Source organism: Lasioglossum baleicum, chromosome 7 (genome assembly GCF_051020765.1).
Source record: "Lasioglossum baleicum chromosome 7, iyLasBale1, whole genome shotgun sequence".
In the NCBI taxonomy this organism is placed as follows: domain Eukaryota; kingdom Metazoa; phylum Arthropoda; class Insecta; order Hymenoptera; family Halictidae; genus Lasioglossum; species Lasioglossum baleicum.
In genome coordinates this window covers 7,528,260-7,549,307 of record NC_134935.1, presented here as the reverse complement: position 1 = coordinate 7,549,307, position 21,048 = coordinate 7,528,260, and the positions used below count along the sequence as shown (strand labels likewise).

The 21,048-nt window shown below is 39.6% G+C and overlaps 1 protein-coding gene across 1 annotated transcript in view; it reads left to right on the top strand.

The window, feature by feature from the left end:
• The window catches only part of LOC143210551 (uncharacterized), a 259,814-nt gene that overhangs the window by 226,239 nt on the left and 12,527 nt on the right, over positions 1-21,048 (top strand). Inside the window, 4 exon segments of the mRNA XM_076427492.1 lie at positions 4,016-4,246; positions 5,283-5,405; positions 16,091-16,181; positions 20,488-21,009. Coding sequence (XP_076283607.1) covers positions 4,016-4,246; positions 5,283-5,405; positions 16,091-16,181; positions 20,488-21,009 — 967 coding nt within the window.

Here is a 21,048-nt window from a genome sequence, read left to right as displayed (position 1 = left end):
TCAGTCTCTTTGTTGTATTGATTAAAATTATTAAAAGAATGAGAAACACACTTCCTCCTTTTTAATTCAGTCTCTTTGTTGTATTGATTAAAATTATTACAAGAATGAAACACCTTCCTCCGTTTTAATTCAGTCTCTTTGTTATATTGATTAAAATTATTAAAAGAATGAAACACCTTCCTCCTTTTTAATTCAGTCTCTTTGTTGTATTGTTCAAAATTATTAAAAGAATGAAACACCTTCCTCCTTTTTAATTCAGTCTCTTTGTTGTATTGATTAAAATTATTAAAAGAATGAAACACACTTCCTTCTTTTTAAGTCAATCTCTTTGTTGTATTGGTTAAAATTATTACAAGAATGAGAAACACACTTCCTCCTTTTTAATTCAGTCTCTTTGTTGTATTGATTAAAATTATTAAAAGAATGAAACACACTTCCTTCTTTTTAAGTCAATCTCTTTGTTGTATTGGTTAAAATTATTACAAGAATGAGAAACACACTTCCTCCTTTTTAATTCAGTCTCTTTGTTGTATTGATTAAAATTATTAAAAGAATGAAACACACTTCCTTCTTTTTAAGTCAATCTCTTTGTTGTATTGGTTAAAATTATTACAAGAATGAGAAACACACTTCCTCCTTTTTAATTCAGTCTCTTTGTTGTATTGATTAAAATTATTAAAAGAATGAAACACACTTCCTTCTTTTTAAGTCAATCTCTTTGTTGTATTGGTTAAAATTATTACAAGAATGAGAAACACACTTCCTCCTTTTTAATTCAGTCTCTTTGTTGTATTGATTAAAATTATTAAAAGAATGAGAAACACACTTCCTCCTTTTTAATTCAGTCTCTTTGTTGTATTGATTAAAATGATTACAAGAATGAAACACCTTCCTCCTTTTTAATTCAGTCTCTTTGTTGTATTGATTAAAATTATTAAAAGAATGAAACACACTTCCTTCTTTTTAAGTCAATCTCTTTGTTGTATTGGTTAAAATTATTACAAGAATGAGAAACACACTTCCTCCTTTTTAATTCAGTCTCTTTGTTGTATTGATTAAAATTATTAAAAGAATGAGAAACACACTTCCTCCTTTTTAATTCAGTCTCTTTGTTGTATTGATTAAAATTATTACAAGAATGAAACACCTTCCTCCGTTTTAATTCAGTCTCTTTGTTATATTGATTAAAATTATTAAAAGAATGAAACACACTTCCTTCTTTTTAAGTCAATCTCTTTGTTGTATTGGTTAAAATTATTACAAGAATGAGAAACACACTTCCTCCTTTTTAATTCAGTCTCTTTGTTGTATTGATTAAAATTATTAAAAGAATGAGAAACACACTTCCTCCTTTTTAATTCAGTCTCTTTGTTGTATTGATTAAAATTATTAAAAGAATGAGAAACACACTTCCTCCTTTTTAATTCAGTCTCTTTGTTGTATTGATTAAAATTATTAAAAGAATGAAACACACTTCCTCCGTTCCAATCCAGTCTCTTAAAAATGAGAGAAAATTTGGTTTCGCATAAAGATTCAAAGTTTGGTTAATTCTCGTACATTGTCCACAATGAAAATTGTAGTTTGTGTTTTCGGAGTGAAAGAAGAAGACTTAACGTGGGGGAAAGAGAGATTGCGTGTGTTCGGGACTGAAATAAGAGGCTGCAATAAAAGGCAGCTCAGCGATGCGAAAACGTCGCAGCACGCGTCGAGGGTACATTCCGTGAGACAGATAGTGCGCCAGGAAACATTTAAACTTCCCCCTTAAGACGATACGAATGGCTTTCCAATCGCGAAACAGCTCTCGGACCTCTGTCGATGCAAAGTACTTTCCGATAGTTCTCCCGCGGTACCTTTCCACCTGTGTGTATATTGTATATGTACCGATAAACATTAGGCGACAGACGGGACTCTCTCTCTCTCCCTGTCTCTCTCTCTCTCTCTCTTCTAGTAGAATAGGTCGTGCGCTGAGCCAACTACAGATTCTCGCAGACGACTTTTCTTCGATCGTTTTCACCTTCTGTCTGTGATCGCGAAGCTCAAACCCATTTTTGCTACCATCGAAGAAGTATAGACTATTTCGTAACGTTAAACGATTATTAATTTATTCTATGCTCATTTCAAAAGCGAAGCCTCCGATTGTACCAGAAAAATTGTCGATTTTCAAACATCGGTAACTTCGTTTAGAAAAATCGTCGGTACAATGTTTTAACTGGTGTTTGCTCGAATTACAAGGAAACGTCGTTCGCCATGAAAATTCGCAGGCTGGATAGAACAATTTACCTAATGCCTGTACCAGCCGGATTGTAAAAAATATTTGAGTTAATTAGAAAAGAGCTGGAGCCCATCTCGTCGAGGGGAAATAAAGCTCGCCGACCGTCAGAGGAGACACTGTGCTCGTAAAGGTCTCGCACGCGAGTTTAATATCGCTAGGCTGCGGATCTTTATGCGTTTATTGCACGCGCAAATTTTTCTAAATGCGAGGAATCGCGTACATTAACCAACTCGGTAGGATTTTTATTTTACCTTCGCCGCCGGTAAGCCGCTTCTGCTCGACGGAAGAACATTTTACCCTATTAATAACTTTTAAAAAGCAATCTGCCAGAAAATGAAACTTTTTCTACTACGCTCCGCACTGTTTAATGATTATCGTCAAGCGGGACGATAAAGTTTGAATACACCGTTTGCCGCTACGAGAATTGCTAATCATCTAAAACGGGGATAGAAATAATTATTAGAACTGAAAATTGTATTCATTTAAATACTAAAGTAAAGTATAATTCAGTCCAAGGACCACGCAACAAACTCGCCCACAGGAACCATTTCGATCCCACCCAACCTCTTCCCAAGAAAAAAATCCCAAACATCATTCTCGCTGCCAATCAAGCTGATCCAACTATCTCTTGCGAACTCCCAAACATCTCCGGATTCGATTAAACATTAACAAACCGGGCACGTGCAGGGACAACCGAATTAGCAGAATCAATTGACTATAGATATTTGTATTCGCCGCGTCTCTCGCGAAAAATCAGATTCGAGGAAAAATTCCGGCTAATCGAACGATCGCTGAAGAAGCAGCGTTCAATTAACCCTCGGCCTCTCTCCCGCGCAAATAAACGCCTCCCGCGCGACGGGTTTCCTAATTTTTATCGGCTAGCCGGCGAGAGAGACCGTGCGCCGCGCCGGTCTAATTAAATTTTTCAATTATGTCGTCCTCTCCGTTTGTTGTTTTCCGGGGCACGGGCGCGAGCGCGCCGTTCGGTTCTCCCGCGTTTCCGCAAACTTTCCGCCGGGGTCACGAGCGTATCGTATTTTACCGGTGCCTTCCAGGACACGCGCCGCTCGTTCCTTCTCGCCCTGTTTTTCGCGTTAAATATTTTTTGCGCGTGCCCACGCGAATCTGTTTCCCTCCGGGACTCGCTGACAAATAGAATCGAAAGGGCGCACAGTGGTTCGAAACGCGAACTAAATTCATAGCGTTGTTATTTATACGTTCTTTCTTATAAACAGGACGTATTTAAGGGTTTCTCGGCTCGTGGAATCTGATTTTAGAGTAATTTCGTTGCTGCGATAAATTACAACAATTGTAAACTACCTTTATATGGGGTAATCGAGGTTTTAAAGTGCTAAACTTTGTCAGTATACTCTACGGACCTAAATAAAAAATAATGTAATTAATGCATAAAATCCGCTGTCTAGTCATGATAAATTCATAACAATCGTAAAATTTGGAATTAATTATTACAACTCCTCTGACAACGTGCATTGTCTATTCTATTATTAACACCGACGTTACTATTATTATCGTGTCGAACAGTCCACTGTCTATTCTATTATTAACTCTACTGTTATTGTCATTATTCTCGTTACACGGTCTGCTGTCTGTTCCATCATTAATTAAAATCTATCATTAAAAAGGAACAAGATGAGTTCGAAACAGCACATTCATAGAATTCAAAGAACAATTCAAAAATACTTTTCGCATCGCAAGCGACTAATTAATAAAAATTCTGTGCAGGTCGCCGAGTTAATAAAGTACAAAAAGGAGCAGAAGCAACGAGTTTCGGGTAGCAGAACGAAGACGAAACGCGTGCCTACGGTGAAGAAGGAGCTGAGCACACAGAGAGAGATCCAGCTGGGTAGTAACGAGACGCAGGTGCCTAAGAGTCTGGTGCCAGCGGAGGACACCTTAAATCGACTGAACGAAGATGCCGAAGCCATTCGTAGAAGGAACAACCCTCGAAATGGGGTGAGTGTCCTCGAGATCTCGGACAACAGAAACATCGATCGTTATCAGGATCCCAGCCAGAGTGGTCCCAAATCAAGATTTAGAATTCTTGAAACGTTCAACCTGTTTAAAGAATTCGAAGTTAATTTATTCGATCACTGTGTGACGTAGAACATATTTGAATAGTCTATAAATAATCATTCGATTCGCGAAGAATGGGCTCTGCAAATGAATTTGTAGATTGAATAGTTTCGCTCGATTCGTACTAATGGAATTTTGAAACAGTTCAAACAATGTTGCGGATCATTGTAAGGCGTTCTGGAAGTTTTCGTATTCCGGGCAAGATCCTCGACAGAATGACTAATCGATCTCCTCGAGATCCAAGGACGACAAGTCGCGAACTTTTATCGACGTCGGCGCGAAAAAACTCTTCCGGCGATCTAATCGCTCGGCGAAATCCTTTCCTCTTCTGTGTCTGACTACCGGCTATCCTTATTCCACTTGCGAGCGCGCGCGCGCGAACAAGAACGAAGCTTCCGGTTTCCAACGGTGCTCCCGGTTGAACGAGCTTTCTCGGCAAATTAAATATTGAAGGGGACTTAAGCGATTGAAGCTTCTCTCGGATATTTAGCAGTAACGCCAGCGCGTGCGGATGCTTTACCCTCTTTGCGAATCGCGTTTAACGTTCCTCCCGGTTCTGCGCGTTTGTTCGACGCATTTTTGAACTGCTAACATTTTCCCGTGCGTTTTTTGTTATATTGAGATGGCAAGAAAGTAATTTGGGTAGTTCAAGGTGAAACTACCTGGACTGAATTACTTTGTAAATGGACTAAAACTAAATGGACTGGATTATTTATTCTTTTTGGCAAAACATCATCAAACAAAAGGGAAATTATCTTAATCATTAAAGTTCATTGCTTGCCTAAAAGAATTGGGCTCTATTTCACCCTAAAATACGAAAATTACTTTTTTGCCAACGCAATAATTTTCTGTTGTTTCTATACTGGATTTAAAATTCTTCTCGACTAACCAATCTCCCATCTTTTTCGGTTCACAGTCGATAAAATCGGAGAATGCTGGGTATCCTGGGAGAACTGGTGGAGGCGAGATACTTGGGGATAATCGATACTCGAATCTCGAATCAGAAAATCCGAAGAAGCTTGACAAGAGACATCGCAGGGTAAGCGTAGCTCAAAAACAATTTATGGGAAATAACAAATAAATGGCACAGTGAAATAAGAAACGGACAACAGAGAAATATACAGAAACGCTTAAAAAATAAAGTAATAAACGATCGCTTAGATTGACAAAACACACGCACGACGAAGTAACGCGAAGTTCCATCAAAACAGAACGACCATTACCGATCGCTCGATCGTTTATCGATAGTATACACTCGCTGTCGACTAGATAACAGCCAGGGCGAAGGGGTAGTAAAGTCAAAGGCTTCACCGGGGCGGGAAGAAATTTTTGTCGCGCAACTGGAAGCTGAACGACGAACAACGAAGAGAGGAAATATATTCAACGTGTCCCCTGTTCCGCGTGGTCGATCACAAAGGGCCGTGGATCCGCGATCGATGGACCCTTGACGATCTTGGGTGAATGTCCGAGCAAAACCGGAAGCGTCTTCACAACCACCTGCGGCGATACGAGTCGGAGCCGAGGCTTTGATCCTCTGGGACGATGATTGAAATCGACATCACCGGCTCTGTGTCTTCATAGCCGGATACTGCTGTCCGAGGATCCCATCTCTCCACCCTTCAGATCGCCAGAAAGTGGATTATCCCCCGACACAAAAAATCCCACCCTCGAGACTCGCATTTTCGCTGAATTTTTCGCGATACTTATCGGTTCTTCCAGGCAAGGAGAACCGAATATCCAACCAAATCTAAGAAAAATATTGATGATTATTAGACAGTGCATTTGATGCATTTATGACGAAAATGAACAGGTGCAATCTGAAACAGTGAAAATATTAGAAGAATTGGAAAACACTGTTATATTATTTTTATTAACCTATTGAATATATTAAGAGAGAAAATAAATTTCTATTTCGCTTCAGTTCGTTCCAATCAGAGTCGTGCTAATTTAAATACATTTTAATTGAATTACATTGTATTTTATATGTATACACAGTATTTCAATTACATTGTAATTGCATCACATGGTTCGAACCTCCCACTTAATTTTAATTGCTGATTCAGCGCATCATAAGTGTAATCGAAATAGAATGTCTTGTATTTAATTTATGAATAATTACATTGAACTTTGTAATTGTACTGCAATTGTAAAAGCGGATTACGTTGCAATTTGATTGAATAAGCGACCAGAATTACAAATTCCATTAGTGAATTTATATAATTCGATTACACATAGCAAGTATGTCAAAGCTTTATTGGTATATATTTCCCGGTTTTATTAAACAATTATTATAGTTTACAGTATTCTACAGACGCAAATTTTCTCTTGAAAATGGTCTGCATTTGGATCGAAACGTTGAGAACAATTTAAATTGTAAAATTGCTTGTGAGTAATATTTGATCGAACCTGTGGCGCCGAAATCATTAACTAATTTAATTACAAATTACATTGTAATTTAATTGAACTGAAGCGACTGAATTTCGAATTACAAGATAATTGAATAAAATGTCATTGAATTACTTTCTAATTATAATTCGCGAAGCAATTCGATTGTAATTCAACACAACTCTGGTTGCAATTCAGATAGAACATTTTTATTTTGCATAAATTTATTTCGTCTAACGGTTATACAACCATCAGATGATAGAATCTGTTGTTTTAAATTTCAAAGATGATTCAGAGCAAAGATGATAAATTACAAAGATGATTTAAATATTTATGTTCAAAGATTGAGACCAGCAGATTGGAAAGTCTAGATTTCAGAACGGAATTGAATTTAGAATGAAAGACTTAGGTTCGAGGATATAGACCAGCGGATTTCAAGATGTCCGAGGCTCTCGCATTGATTGGAGGGGTGTCCGTGAAGGGCGAGGAGATAAAAATGGTCGCGAAGAATCGAACAAGTTCTCGAACAGTGTCCCCGAATGGACGAGAATGATCGTCGAACCTCGGTTTCATTGTCGCGACCGCTTGACCAGAGAAAGGCTCACAAAGGACGCACTCTGCCGGCTAATTCGGTATTCTTAACACGCTGTTCCAGCCCCGGGATCCGGCAATTGCCGCGACAATTGGATCCAGCGTTTTTGTCGCCGTTCCACCCTCGTTTCTCCTTGATGGAGCTTAAACGGGCACCTAAGAAATTTCTCCGTCCGCAGGAATGCTTCCGTTAATTGCCACAACCAGACACGAAATGGGATTTTCGTCGCGCGAACTTTACGCCTCGAGGAAGACAGATGTGTATACGATTTTCTCTGTCGACTAAAAAAAGAAAAGAACGTACAAGTTTCACACGGTCGGTGAAAAGAGTAGAAACTGTGAGAGAAATTTTTCCGTATCCGTGGAATCGTTTGAAGCTGCACAACAGTTTTCAAAAAGAGAGACTATCTCGAAACTCAAGGCGTTGCTTTCGCCCCATCTAGATGGATATTCATCAATAAAAAAAAGAGTGTGACGCGTTTCTCTTAAAAAATATTTAGCAAAATGAAGCGATTCATTCGCTGATTATTAGACAGCGGATCTTTATGCAAAATAACCGTTGTCTACCCGACTGGCAACAAACTGGAGCGAAATAGAAATTTATTTTCTTTCTTAATATGTTTAATAAGTAGACTGCGGATGTTTATGCAATTTTAAATTTTTCTTGGTAAATTTTAAGAAAGTGGAATTAAATAAAATCTTCTTTTCAGCGGTAGTAGCCTTTGTAGATCTGGAATAAATAAAAATCGTACCAAATTCAATCGAATTTTACGTTCCAGCATTTGTTGAAAATTATCAGATGCCATGGATGCATAAAGATCAACACGCACGTGTAACAAACAACTTTTATAATAATCTGAAAATAATACAACACAGTATTCTTAAATTCCCCAAACGTTTTCACCGTTTTGAATATCGCACCTATTCATTTTTCTCATAAAGGCATCAAATCTGCCGTCTACTGGCTATAACCAGCTTCGTTCGCTGTAGGCAAGTGCTCTCGTTCAGCAGAGAAAATAATGACACAGTGAGTGAAAATAAACCCAGCGTCCTAATTGAATTGAATTAATTGAGCACACAGTGGCTCTCGGGATTGACGTACAGTGAGTGCATCGCAGAGCATCGCGCTGCATCCCAATGTGCACTGTCGAATGAAAAGAAATAATTACAGAACCAAAGGTGAATCTGCTCGCAGATCTACACAGAGTCTTGCGAGCGCGTCTCTGAACATTCGTCGGGATAAAAGGCAGAATATAAGACAGTGGTCTAGGCGGCTTAAAAGCAGCGTCCTCGCAGATTGGACGCGTTCTTCCGGCGTCTCACGGTTCGTCGGTCCATTATCTGGCTGGCAGTGCACTAGCTGCACTGGCTGTTGCACTGTTCAGCTACCTGGCGCAACGTGTTCATCCTCGTGGGCGTGTAGCTGGCACAAAGAGGCGCATTCTCGCGGCTAATTCAATATTCTTCGCGCCAGACCGCCCGTATGCAGTCGCAGTCCCAGCCGCCCTCAATTGCCCCGACGATTGAATCACCGAGGCCCGGAGAGACGTTGCATTAACCTGTTAACAGGTAAAGACGAATTAACTCGTCGCGCGCCACGCCTTCGCAACGTTTTCCTCCTTTCGGAGTCGAGCGGATTGCAGCACACCCCTTTATCGGATGCGTTCGACTGCGGTAAATGCAAACGGAATACGGAAAAAATTAAAAATCATCGTATCAATCCCTTGCCGTATTTTATTATCGAGTTAGACTCTCGCGATGAAGATTTTGAACGAAGTCTAACAAATACGAACGTTACGCGTCAAGCATTCCAATAAATGTAGCCATACAAAATATAGGAATTTTCTTTTCCCTTCGATGATATTGTTGGGGATAGAAACGTTTTAATTGCTGTAACTGTAAAGAAAATGTTGCTGCACAGAGAGTTAAAATTCAACAAAAATAATTCGAGACGTGTGAGATTAACTTTGATTTTTCGGAATTTTATATACTGTCGGTCACAAAAATATTGGGACACTAATATTGGGACAAAATTGCAATAGATCGGAATTGCAGAAAAAATACTAAAAGTTGCATTTCACAACTTCTTTGTGTGCCTATATTGAAAGAAATACGTTTTATAGATCTGTGTCGATTAAACATATTCTGAAAATTTCGACAAAAGCGGTCGACGTTGCAATGAGCTACAATTTGTACAGTTTGTAGCCTATAAACGTTTAAAGATGGTGAAAATTGCAATTTTTCACGATTTTCGGCCTGTGACTGCAATAAATCTAACGATTCTTACATCTTGCAATGCCTGTCGTTTTTCCCGCATCAACCGATTTCGATGAAACTTTTACACTGCATATAATTCACACAGATCTACAAAATATACTTTTTAAATTTTCAATATAGGCCCACATAAAAAAGTTGAAAATGCAAGTTTTAGTATTTTTACTACAATTCCGATCTAACGCAATTTTTGAAAAAATTTTGTTCACATTCTGCATATAGTAAACTAATTGCTCTTGCTTTCCAAAAAAGTTCAAATCGCATGGTCCAATATTAAAAAAGTTATCGTCTTTTTAAGAGTGTCCCAATATTTTTGTGACCGACTGTAGAATATATGTATAATTTATAGAATAGAAACGTTTTAATCGCTGTAACTGTAAAGGAAATGTTACGGCAAATGGAGTTAAGCTCGTCAAAAATAATTCGAGTCGTGCGAGATTAATTTTGATATCCGGAATTTTATATGGAATATAAAATTTGGAATTTTATGTAGGATATAGAAACGTTTTAATCGCTACAACTGCAAAGAAAATGTTACGTAAAAGGGAGTTAAGCTCATCAAAAATAATCCGTCGTGCGAGATTAATTTTGATTTTCGTAATTTCAACGAAACGAAATCATGAGAATTTAAGGTACCCAAGGGTTGACCCCTTTAGAGAGGGTTCACAGTTCCACGGAAGAACGATTTCGAATTTTATTCGCATTCTCGAGATTCTGCCAAGTGAGGGGGTCACTGTCGGTAGTGATTCGTTGACATTGGAGGCGGCAGGATGTTTTGCTCGTGCGACAAGGACAAATCGGTTCGTCTTCTCACTAGCACGAGAGGTAGAACAGGTTAGAACCCAGAACTATTGTCTCTCCACAGCGATAAAGGACAGAAGGCATTTATCATCTTGCCACATTTTATTCGCTCGATCGTTCCCCGGGAACTTTCCCGTTTGTACCCGACACGATGCTCCTCTTTTCTCCCTCTTTCTCGCTTCGCTAGGTTATTGTTCATCGAACGGAGAACCGATCCGCGGGATTTCGCTGAAAGAAAATGGCACACCGTTGCAAAAGCGCTCGGCCGACCGACGTTAAATCGGTCGCGATCTTGCTGTTCGGAAAAGTTCATCTTTTTCGATCATCTTGATCAACCGCTGGCCTAGTCTCACAGATTTTCACTTAATGTCGAATAACAATTTTTGTAGACGAATTTCAAGAAAGTAGAATCAAATAAAATCTTCTTTTTTGTAGTAGCATCCTTTTTGGATCTGGAATAAATAAAAATCGTACCAAATTCTATCGAATTTTACGTTCTAGCATTTTTTGAACATTTTCCAGTTATTACTTAACCTTATTTTTCATAGTATTAGGTTGTAAAGAAAGAAATGAAGGGTTTTTGTTCGTTTGTTTTAATTGCATTTTTGTACCAATAAATATTTACCTTAATTTAATGAGTTATATGTCATTTTAAAGCTTGTTTTACGCTCTACTTAATTATGCTTTTGATATTTCATTTTATTCAAATTTTTATTAAATTATATGGCTTTTATTTCTGGATGTCAAAACGTGATTTTCGCATTATTTTTTTTACGAGTTCGAACTAGACCGAAGTGCCGCTCAAGCGAAGTCAACGAATGCACAGTGCAGCGCTGGTATCGGAAGTTTCGCGCTGGCAACGACAGCCAAATAATTTAATAAAAATTTGAATAAATTTAAATATCAAAAGCATAATTAAATAAAACCGTAAAACAAGCTTTAAAATGACATGTAACTAATTAAATTAAGGTAAATATTTATTGGTATAAAATTACAATTAAAACAAACGAACAAAAATCCTTCATTTCTTTCTCCTTACAACCTAATACTTTCTAACTGTTCAAGCATTTCTTTGTCATCGCATCAAATGTGCAAAATCAACGAAAGAAAAAATTATGTGCTCTTTAAAGAGAGAATGTACCATCGCACTGAAAATCTCATTTCAAATAAAGTCGTAAAAAGTCGTATAATTCAATTTTCTACTAATCAAAAACAGAAATTCTACGAGCATGGGGTCTTCAAGTTTCCTGAAAAATCGCAGATATCAAAATGTCACAAAAATTATTCCAAATGGTAAAAGATCGGCATTCACTTTTCCTTGAGAAACCGAACTAACTTTCCGAACGACCGAACACTAATATCTCAGTACAGAAACGACATCGAGAGGAATATCAAGGGGATTCAGTTCGAAATCTTCGTGACGAGAGCCTGACTCGACGAGACAAGTGGTTGAAACGTTTCGAGGCTCCTCGAAAATCGGCAGGAGGAATCAGCGAAATCGTCAAGGCTCCGGAGAGGTTTAACGATACGTCCACCGGCAATAGTGAATAAAAAGGAGGTCGATCTTCCTTCGAGGGGAGTCCGAAACCGAAAGAAGAAGAGTATAGCGAGACGAAACCGACGGAAAGACGGACAGTAGGGGGTTGAAGAATGGCGCAGGATTTTATTGGAGTCACGGAAAGTCGAGAACAGAGGGAGAGATTTACTTTGATTTGTGTTAGATGAGCCGATTCGAGCTGGGATTTGCATCGGAGGACGGTAAAGGAGAGATTGGTAGGTGTGTCAGTTTTTAGATCGTCGGGGTGAAGCTTCCCTCGGAGAAAGAGGATAAAAAAGATGAAAGTGGAGAGAGAAAAGATCGTGTTGTAAAAATAATAGAAAGGAGGTTTTTACGCTGGAGGATACGGAGAGAGCAGCAGTCGATTTTTATTAAAAGAATATAGAGAGCTCGTGTAAAAAGTTTATGAAAGGCTGAATAGAGCAGAGCTTGTACGTAGAATATAATATTTTAGGCTGCTCGCATTCAAAGGAAAACGGGGAGGTTTTTCTATTTTTGATCGAGCGAGAGAGCTTCGTGGAATCGGCCGCGAGAGACTCATTAATTTTTATTAAAGAGCTACCGAGCATTAAAGAGACAAGAAGGGCGTGCGGGCGGGTTTTAAAGGGTGCAGGGAGGATCGCGCGGGACAAGGGAGCTTTTCATCTTAATTACACTGATTTACGATTGCCCGTCGAGTGGTTCGACGAGGCGTAACGGGGAGACCGGAATTATGAAGCCGACGGAACGGTCTTTTCGTGAAATATACGGCGCGGATATACTTGTCTGGGAATTGTACACGAGGATTTCTAAATCAGACGCAGCTGGCCGTCGATAAAAATCCACCTCGCTGTTTCCCGCCGGTTCGGAGGCGAAATTAACAAATCGTCGATATAGAAAATGCGAACCGCTTAACGAACGTTTACCGACGCGTTCGCGAAACGGCAACTCGTGCGAGAATTTCCGCCGCTGGTTCCGCGTCGCCGCATCCGCGGTTTTCCCCCTGGCTTTATGCGTTTCTGCAAGCTCGAACGTTCGTCGCGAAATACACCGTCGACGACGGAATATTTTCCCGAGCCCACGGAAAATACGCGGCTCTCGACGATCATTAACGACCGCGGTAAAAGAGAGAGAGAGTCGTTGCCTGGCTGACGGCTGTCGCTCTCCGCGTGCCAGTGAGATTCGCAGACGATGTCGGGTTAGGTCAAGTTCAATCCCCGCAGAATGTATGCTGTCTCCCGCATTTTCGAGAAATTGGAAAAAGGAAATGAAGTACTTCCACCCTTTAAAATGAGCGCAAGTAGATTTTCGTGCAATTTTTTCGCACGGAGATACAGTATCTCAAACATTTCTTTTGCAAGTCCAAAGACGTTCCCAAGATGTTTCGATAAATTTTTATGCATCTTTAATCGAGTCGGAAACTTGATCGCATTATTTTCACTTCGAAATTCAGAGTTGAAGAACGTCAGAGAATTGTTTGAACGCGTATGTACTCGAGACAGAAAATGTATGCGAGGTTTTCCCTGCCAGAATAGAATTAATTATGAAAATCGACGATCGAGTATAATCTTTTGTTTGCCATCGTTACTCTACACATATTCCCGGATTGGTTTGCGTGGGATTAAAAGCATAGTTGGTCAGTTCATAATCAGATTACGCATTAATAATCACAATCCAAATGTAACCGTTCATTTAATTGGTAGTTGCTCTGTGTAATTGTTAATTACAAGAACTCGTAATCGAATTAACAGTTACAGTGTAGTCGTGATCAACAACGTGCGATCCGATTACGTTTAGCCCCTCTGATTAAAGCTTGAAATATTTCTGTTGGTTTTAACGGTGAATTAATATATACACAATCATTAAAAATATGCATATATATATAAATAATTATTCGTTCAAGGTACAGTAAATTTTGTGTATGATTCTATGCTTTCAGATAAACCCAAATATGATAAATCTTCTGATCTCTTTTCGAAGCTGATCATATCAAGCAGAAAAATATACATCTCTCGCTTGAATAAATAAATTTCACGTTTCTCTGCTTCTCATTGATACATATTTTCGCGCAAATAAATCTGACAAACACCGTAATGTTTCAGGATCAGTTCGATTTTCACTAATTAATCGACTGCACTCGACCGTCCATTAGAATGTGCATTATTTAAAATGTCTTTTAATATATTTAGAAAAGGGAATCAAGAGAAACAGTGAAATATACAATAAAATGCAATATTACTCGGTATAATCCTGTGGTGATGTAGAATTTTACAACCCCAATTTATTTATTACCAAAAATTCTGACGACTGTTTAATTTCTAGTCAAATTTTCATTACAATGTATCTTTCACAACAAATTGTGAAATATCGAAATAATTTGTTTAATCCTCAATCGATTTAACTTTACATAAAACTTTTGCCACGGTGATTGTTTCATAACACATTGAATTCAATTTTCATTCAAGCCCTCGACACGCTTTCCTTTTGAGAAAATCATATGAATTCAAACGTCTGTAAAATCATTGAAAAATTTTTCTCGTAACTGAATACATCATGTATTTCAAGATCGAAGCTTCCTCTTTACAACGGTACTCCAAACATGGAAGTAACATTATTTTTTTGCTGTTTTATGGAACATACATCGGGATCAAGTTCGTTCTCATATTACCGCGAATTTGACGATACGGCTTTCATTCTAGGCTCGATAAAACGGCTAAAAAAATTGTATATCATATTTCGAGATATGGTTGTAAAGAGTACGCTTTAATCTTCAATTCTGCGTTAGACTCGTTCACAGAAAAAAATGTCCAATGTTTCCACAGACGTTTCAATGTGTACCATTTTCGAGAAAGAAGGATTATTACAAGAAAACTAAACAGGTCTATACCATACACTTTTTTAACTGCTGTAGTTATAAATTTGAAGTTGCAAGATGTGAAAGAATACCTTATATCCATTCTTTTACACATAAGAATATGAATCCTACATTATAAAATACTAATGTCGAGTATAGGTACTTACAAATTTTTCAGGATTTTCTGTTCCTCCGTCGGATCAACAGTACACTACCATTTTCGCCAATACTTCTTATTAACGATGAAGAACAAAACACCACACTTCTAGACAATCACTGGACACTACACAACACACTTTCCGAAATCGTGACAGCGAACGAGAAGAAGTTATTCCAATCACGATCAAAGTAGTACTGCGGTTGTCACCTCGGTTTTTCATAAATGGTTAAGGGTGGGAAATGTTGCGTTTGTTAATTGGACAGGGGTGTATCGGAAGGACTTTAAGTTGAGAAAAAAAAAGAGGGTTCGTCGCACGTGTTGTCGATTCGCATGCGTTTTTTGCTTGCTATAACGACCTTTACAGGTATATCGCCTAATCCGCTGGAGGAACGGTGAGGTACGGTAACATTTTATAATACAGGATTAATATTCTTATAACAATGGATATAAGGTATTCTTTCATATTCTGCAACTTTAAATTTATGAACCAAATGGGGAGGAAGACGATGACACCGTACGGGCCTAGCAACGAATGCCCTTTAAATCTCGTTTGTCTCGAGTCACGCACACGATTATGTTCTGTCTCATCGACACGGTTGGGTGGACTGTAGTAGTAGGCTTTCGCCTATACGTATAACTCCACACAATCAAATTTTGCAAAAACTTTAACAGCTTATATCTCAATAACTATTTGTTTGCGACATGTGGCCTCTTTCACACTTTTCCTATTCTGGATGAGTGGAAGGTGTTGATGTGAAAAACAATTTTAACAATTCTCTTTGTTACAAACAATTTTGCGGCAAGTTTCTCTTAAGGGGCCCCTACACGGTCAACAATATTGTCAAAACGCCTATCAATAATATTGACGAGGCGCATTGAAGGGGCATATTGACCGTCTAGCAGGGGTTCAATTAATTAATTCATTGTTAATTCGGGAGCTTCAATATTATTGTCAACCTACATCTCGACAATATTATTGATCGTCTAGATCGTCTACACAAATTTTTTCAACTGGCTACACCGAGCAGTTATTATCATAAATCAATAGCGAACTAATAATACAATGTTCGATCGCTTCAGCTCAGGAACTAATTACAAAATATCTATTTTGTAATCGATCAGGACCGAGAGGATGTCCTCGAGGAGGAGGAGGAGTTCGTGAACTCGATGAAGAAGATGGCCCAGGAGATGAACATCCTGCAGAAACTTCTCTGTGAGTAGGCACAGCGGCCGTAGATCTCTCTTGTAGGAACTGCTGCGCGAGATAGCTTCGCTCATTAATTCGGTTCCCATTAATCGGCGATCGCGATTGATGGATTCGGTTGGCATTGGTGTGAGAGAGGGAGCCTCATCTCCCAGCCTCCAGTGAATCGGCTTTCGTAACGTGGCCCGAAAGGGAAGCAACCCGGTTTGTTTACTCGGGAAGCGAAACCTCGAATCGTTTCGGGACCCAACGGAACCGTCCTCTCTCTCTTCGTGTTGCTCTCGCTTCACCGGGATTTATCGATTATCGGCTACCAGCCGTCGAGTTGCTCTACCATCCTAGAGCAAAGAGAGCACGCTCAGAGCTATCTAGAAACTATAGCTGAACCCTTTATTCTCGACCGCTGATCGGCCAAATCTTATTTTCAATTGTTGCGTATTCAGTAGCTCGTTCGGAAATTCTCGTGTAGAGCTGGCATTGCTGCCATTTGTTATTACTAGACTGCGGATTCGATGCGTTTATGATAAATGTGCACGTGCAGTTTAAAGCAGTGGACGAATTACGTAGATTTAAGGACATCGGTGTATTCATTTCAGCTTAATAAGACACTTAGAGACAATTAAATGAATGAGACAATTAAAGTGTCTTGCAATCAGGGCAAATATCTTTTATGTTGCATAAAGATGTTAAGGATGTTCTGGAGGTATATAAAAACGCAACAAAATTTTTGAAAATTTGACAAGATATAATTCTTACTAAATTAATTCAGTTACCAAAGTTATTTGGGTTCGATTCGCTGCACCGTTTAAGAATTATAGCAACTTAAAGTTTGCACATTTTAACACGTCTTCTTATGGAGAATTCATGAAATTCCACATCAAACCCTATTTAAACCTTGAAAAAACGCAACTAGAAACTCCAAACAAAAATATGCCATGTAGTTATGACTAACTAATCAAAAAGGTTTAACTCAAACTTTTTTAAAGTTTTGACTAACAATCAATCAGACTATTAGTCATTTTTAATTATTAGTTGATTTTTGCCCAACTCTGTAACGCTTCAACCAGAAACCTCGGAATAAAATTGTAAGGCAACAAACTCGAGACAAAGAGGTTCAAGCTATATTGTTTCTGGAAGTTTACAATTTCCAGAAATTCCATTTATTATTTCGGAGAGTTCTAATTACCGCGACAGGGTAGAAAATCAGACGGCAAGGGGGTTAGCAGGTAGCATCGCCGGGCCGGAAGTTGCAAATGCAAGTTTGTAATTCGCCAAGTTAAGAATAAGGGACCTGTTGCGAGTCGGGTAATGGAACCGGGGGCCGTTAATTTTCATCTGGCGGCACGGCGGGAACCGAGCATCTGCGTGTGCGCGAGCATGAGAGAGCAACAAGTATTTAAATTTCCCGCGGCGAAGTGGCTGTCCGGGCGATTAGAAAATACGTCGGGAGAACAAAGCCGTTCCGTTCCGTCGGATCGTCGACGGTAGAACGGTTGTTCGACGGTGAATAAATTCCAGATTCCAGCCGGTGCGGTGGTTTCGCAGATCCGACGGAATAAAAGGAAGAGAACGAGGAAACGGCGGAGGAGGAGAAAGAAATAGCAAGGGCGGAGAGGGCTAATCGCGTTCCGCGTCCACTTGGGAATCCAATAAAGCCTCGGCAATCGCTCGATTAGGTGAATAGCGTCCGCATTATTGCCTGGTATAATTGCCTCCTGACAATTAGACCGTCGTATTACGAGGGAATCAACGCGACTCGCTCGCTCCGCCGATTGGATTTTCCGTGATTCAATCCTCTCCCTCTCTCCGGTTCGAGAGACCGGGGTGATCGAGCATTTTTCGCTCGATCCCGTAATCTTGTTCGATTACTTCCGGTGCCCGGGGCAACCTGTACTCTTGTCGTTCCGTTCCGATCCGATGGACCGGGGCGAAACACGATCGAACGCTACACAGACGTGAATTTTTTTTTGCTTCAGCGGTCGTTCTTTCGCAGTAATCGTGCCGGCAATTTTTGTATTTCTGTTAAGTTGCTAAGTATTTGCGTTTCCGTTGAGAGGAGGAAATTGTGTTGATTTTCATAACAGAAAAATCTTGAAGTCAGTTGGAGTCCAAGCTTTATTTCACTCGGAAAAATCTGTTCCACCGATTTATTCTGTTGAACGACTATTTTGTTCATTTATTCCGCAGAGTCGGCGAGAAATTAGCGACATTAGCGCCAGTTCTTGTATTTTTGTTTCATTGCTCTGGGTCGTATTTGTGATTTTCATAAGAGACAAATCTTGAAGTCAGTTGTAGTCCAAGCTTTATTTCACTCGGAAATATCTGTTCCACCGATTTGATCTATTGAACGACCATTTTGTTTATTTATTCCGCAAAGTCGGCGAGAAATTAGCTTCATTAGCGCCAGTTCTTGTATTTTTGTTTCATTGCTATGGCTCTTGTTTGTGATTTTCATAACAGACAAATCTTGAAATCAGTTGGAGGAAAATCTGTTTCACCGATTTGTTCTGTTGAACCTCCGCGAAGAGAGCGACCGAACAACAGACTTATTTTCTTAATTTCTTTCCGCAGGGTGAGTGAGAAATTAGCGACATCCTCGGAACGCGCTTGATAGCGAAAGACAAACGCGGGCTCATTTCTCCGGCGACTCCTCGGTATAGTAAGCGAGAGCCGCGCAGGGTTTCGAGCGTAGGCTGTCCGTTAATTTGGTAGTTAACGCGCGACCGTCGCTAGAACGGTGGTTAATATTTACACGGGGACAGTGAATAATCCGCGGGTGCAAGTTTGTCTCTCCTGTCTGAAGCGCGCCGCCTCGTGGAACACTGCATAAAGAGCTTGGGCGCGCCTCGGCGTCGTCTTAATCTCCATTAACCGGGACAATGCCGCTTTGATAATGCCCATTTGCTACCGGTGACGAATTTGCGAACCTCGCGCGCGAGCAAGAACCGTTTTTTTCCACACAGTTACACGACTTTATGAAATTTCTAAAGAGCTGACTCTGAGACGCTTCTGAAAATTGCTGCTCCGTTATTCAAAATATTGTTTAGATTATTATATATGTTGTTATCGAATCAATTACTAAACATTTAAGAATTGTATGAGCTATTATATCAATTTCGTACACATGAAATTAAAAAGATCATAGAGAATAAAAATATTCTAGGTCGAAGAAATGTTTAATTTTCGTGTTAAAATAGGTCTGTGTGCAAAGGGTTAATATTTCACTATGCCGTGCAAGAAACAACAATATTAGGGTACAGATATAGTGGAGCGATGAAGAGCTAGGTGCATATACAGGGTCATCCGTTTTTAAACGTTAACCAGCTGTAGAGGACCCCAAATGGAACAACTTTTACCCCTATCACTTTTTTTTTATCCGAACGTCATACAAAAAAGTTTATTGAATAAAAAAGATGCCCCTACTTATTTTAAACTAAACAAAGGAAAAACCATCAAGATTCATGATTGGAGTCCTGAGATATTTAATTTTATGTAAACTCAAAAAATGATGGTTTTTTGCAATTATCTGGAAATCAAGGCCGAAACAAAAAAAGTGACAGGGGTAAAAGTTGTTCCATTTGGGGTCCTCTACAGCTGATTAACGTTTGGCCGTTTAAAAACGGATGACCCTGTAGAAACAAAAATCACCGCACCGCTTTCATCAACGCAACGCTCACCTCGACGCTCCACTATAGCCGTACCCCTACAAGGGAAGGACCCCAAGGGTCCGACTTCGATTTCGACAATTTTTTGTGAGACGATGGTATATGGATCCCTAATAATGATTATTGAATAGTTTTAAAGATATAAATAATTAAACTTTCATACCTTGTTGATATACCATGATTTACAGCTCAAGCTTTCGAAGTCCAATTGTTTAGATCTTTAAAACTATTGAGTAACTACACCTGATATTTTACAGACATCATTAGGGATCCATATACCATCGTCTCACAAAAGATTATCAAAATCGAAGTCGGACACTTGGGGTCCTTCCCTTGTTAGAAACAATTTGGGAGTTTGGAAATAGAGACTTCGCCGTTTTGCGTTAGTATTACGAGATGAGTTTAACACTAAACCTGCCACGAGGGGTCAAATGACCCATTTTAGATTTTTTATTTGACAATTATTGAAATTGTAAAGGTGTTTTCATGGGAATTTTGTGACTCCAGTATACATTATACTAAAAATCGCACAAAATATAAATAAATTTAATCTTATTATTTTTATAATACCATACACATCAGTCGCTTTTGATGGTCGGTAGGCTTAGTGTTAATGAAATAAAATATGACGAAACGTTTGCTATGCTTAGTGGTTCGGCTGGAGAACGCAGTGAAAGTGGTGGAGCAGCACTACAGGCCCTCCTCGACGATTCTGGGGACGACGGAGCCGTCATTGGACTCGCGAAAATTGCGCAAGAGGTCGAAGAAGAAGAAAAAGAAGCCAACCACGTTGACGCCGGCTCCGGCGACGCCGCCTTTGTTGACCACGACCGAGACGTCGTGACAAACGACGCCCATTCAATGGCACCTCGTCGCCGAAAGACTGTTCGGCCCCCATTGGCAGCAGGATCTAACGGCGGACACTGAGAAAACGAATAATCGGCTAGCCGCTTCTGCTGAAGCTGAAGCTGGAGAAGCTTCTGGCACAGGCCAAAGTCCGAGGATCTCGCCAAGCTCTCGGGATCTGATCGAACGGAACAAGTCGAGGAGCCACACGAAGACCTTCTCTTCTTCCACGTTCGAGAGGAAGCCTGGGTTCGGGCAGCTCGACGGTCTGGACGCACGAGTACAACGGCTCAGGGATTTCGGGAACGTGTACGATAGATCCCCAGGTAAACCTTGTTCCTTCCTTCGTTCGTTCGTTCCACTCG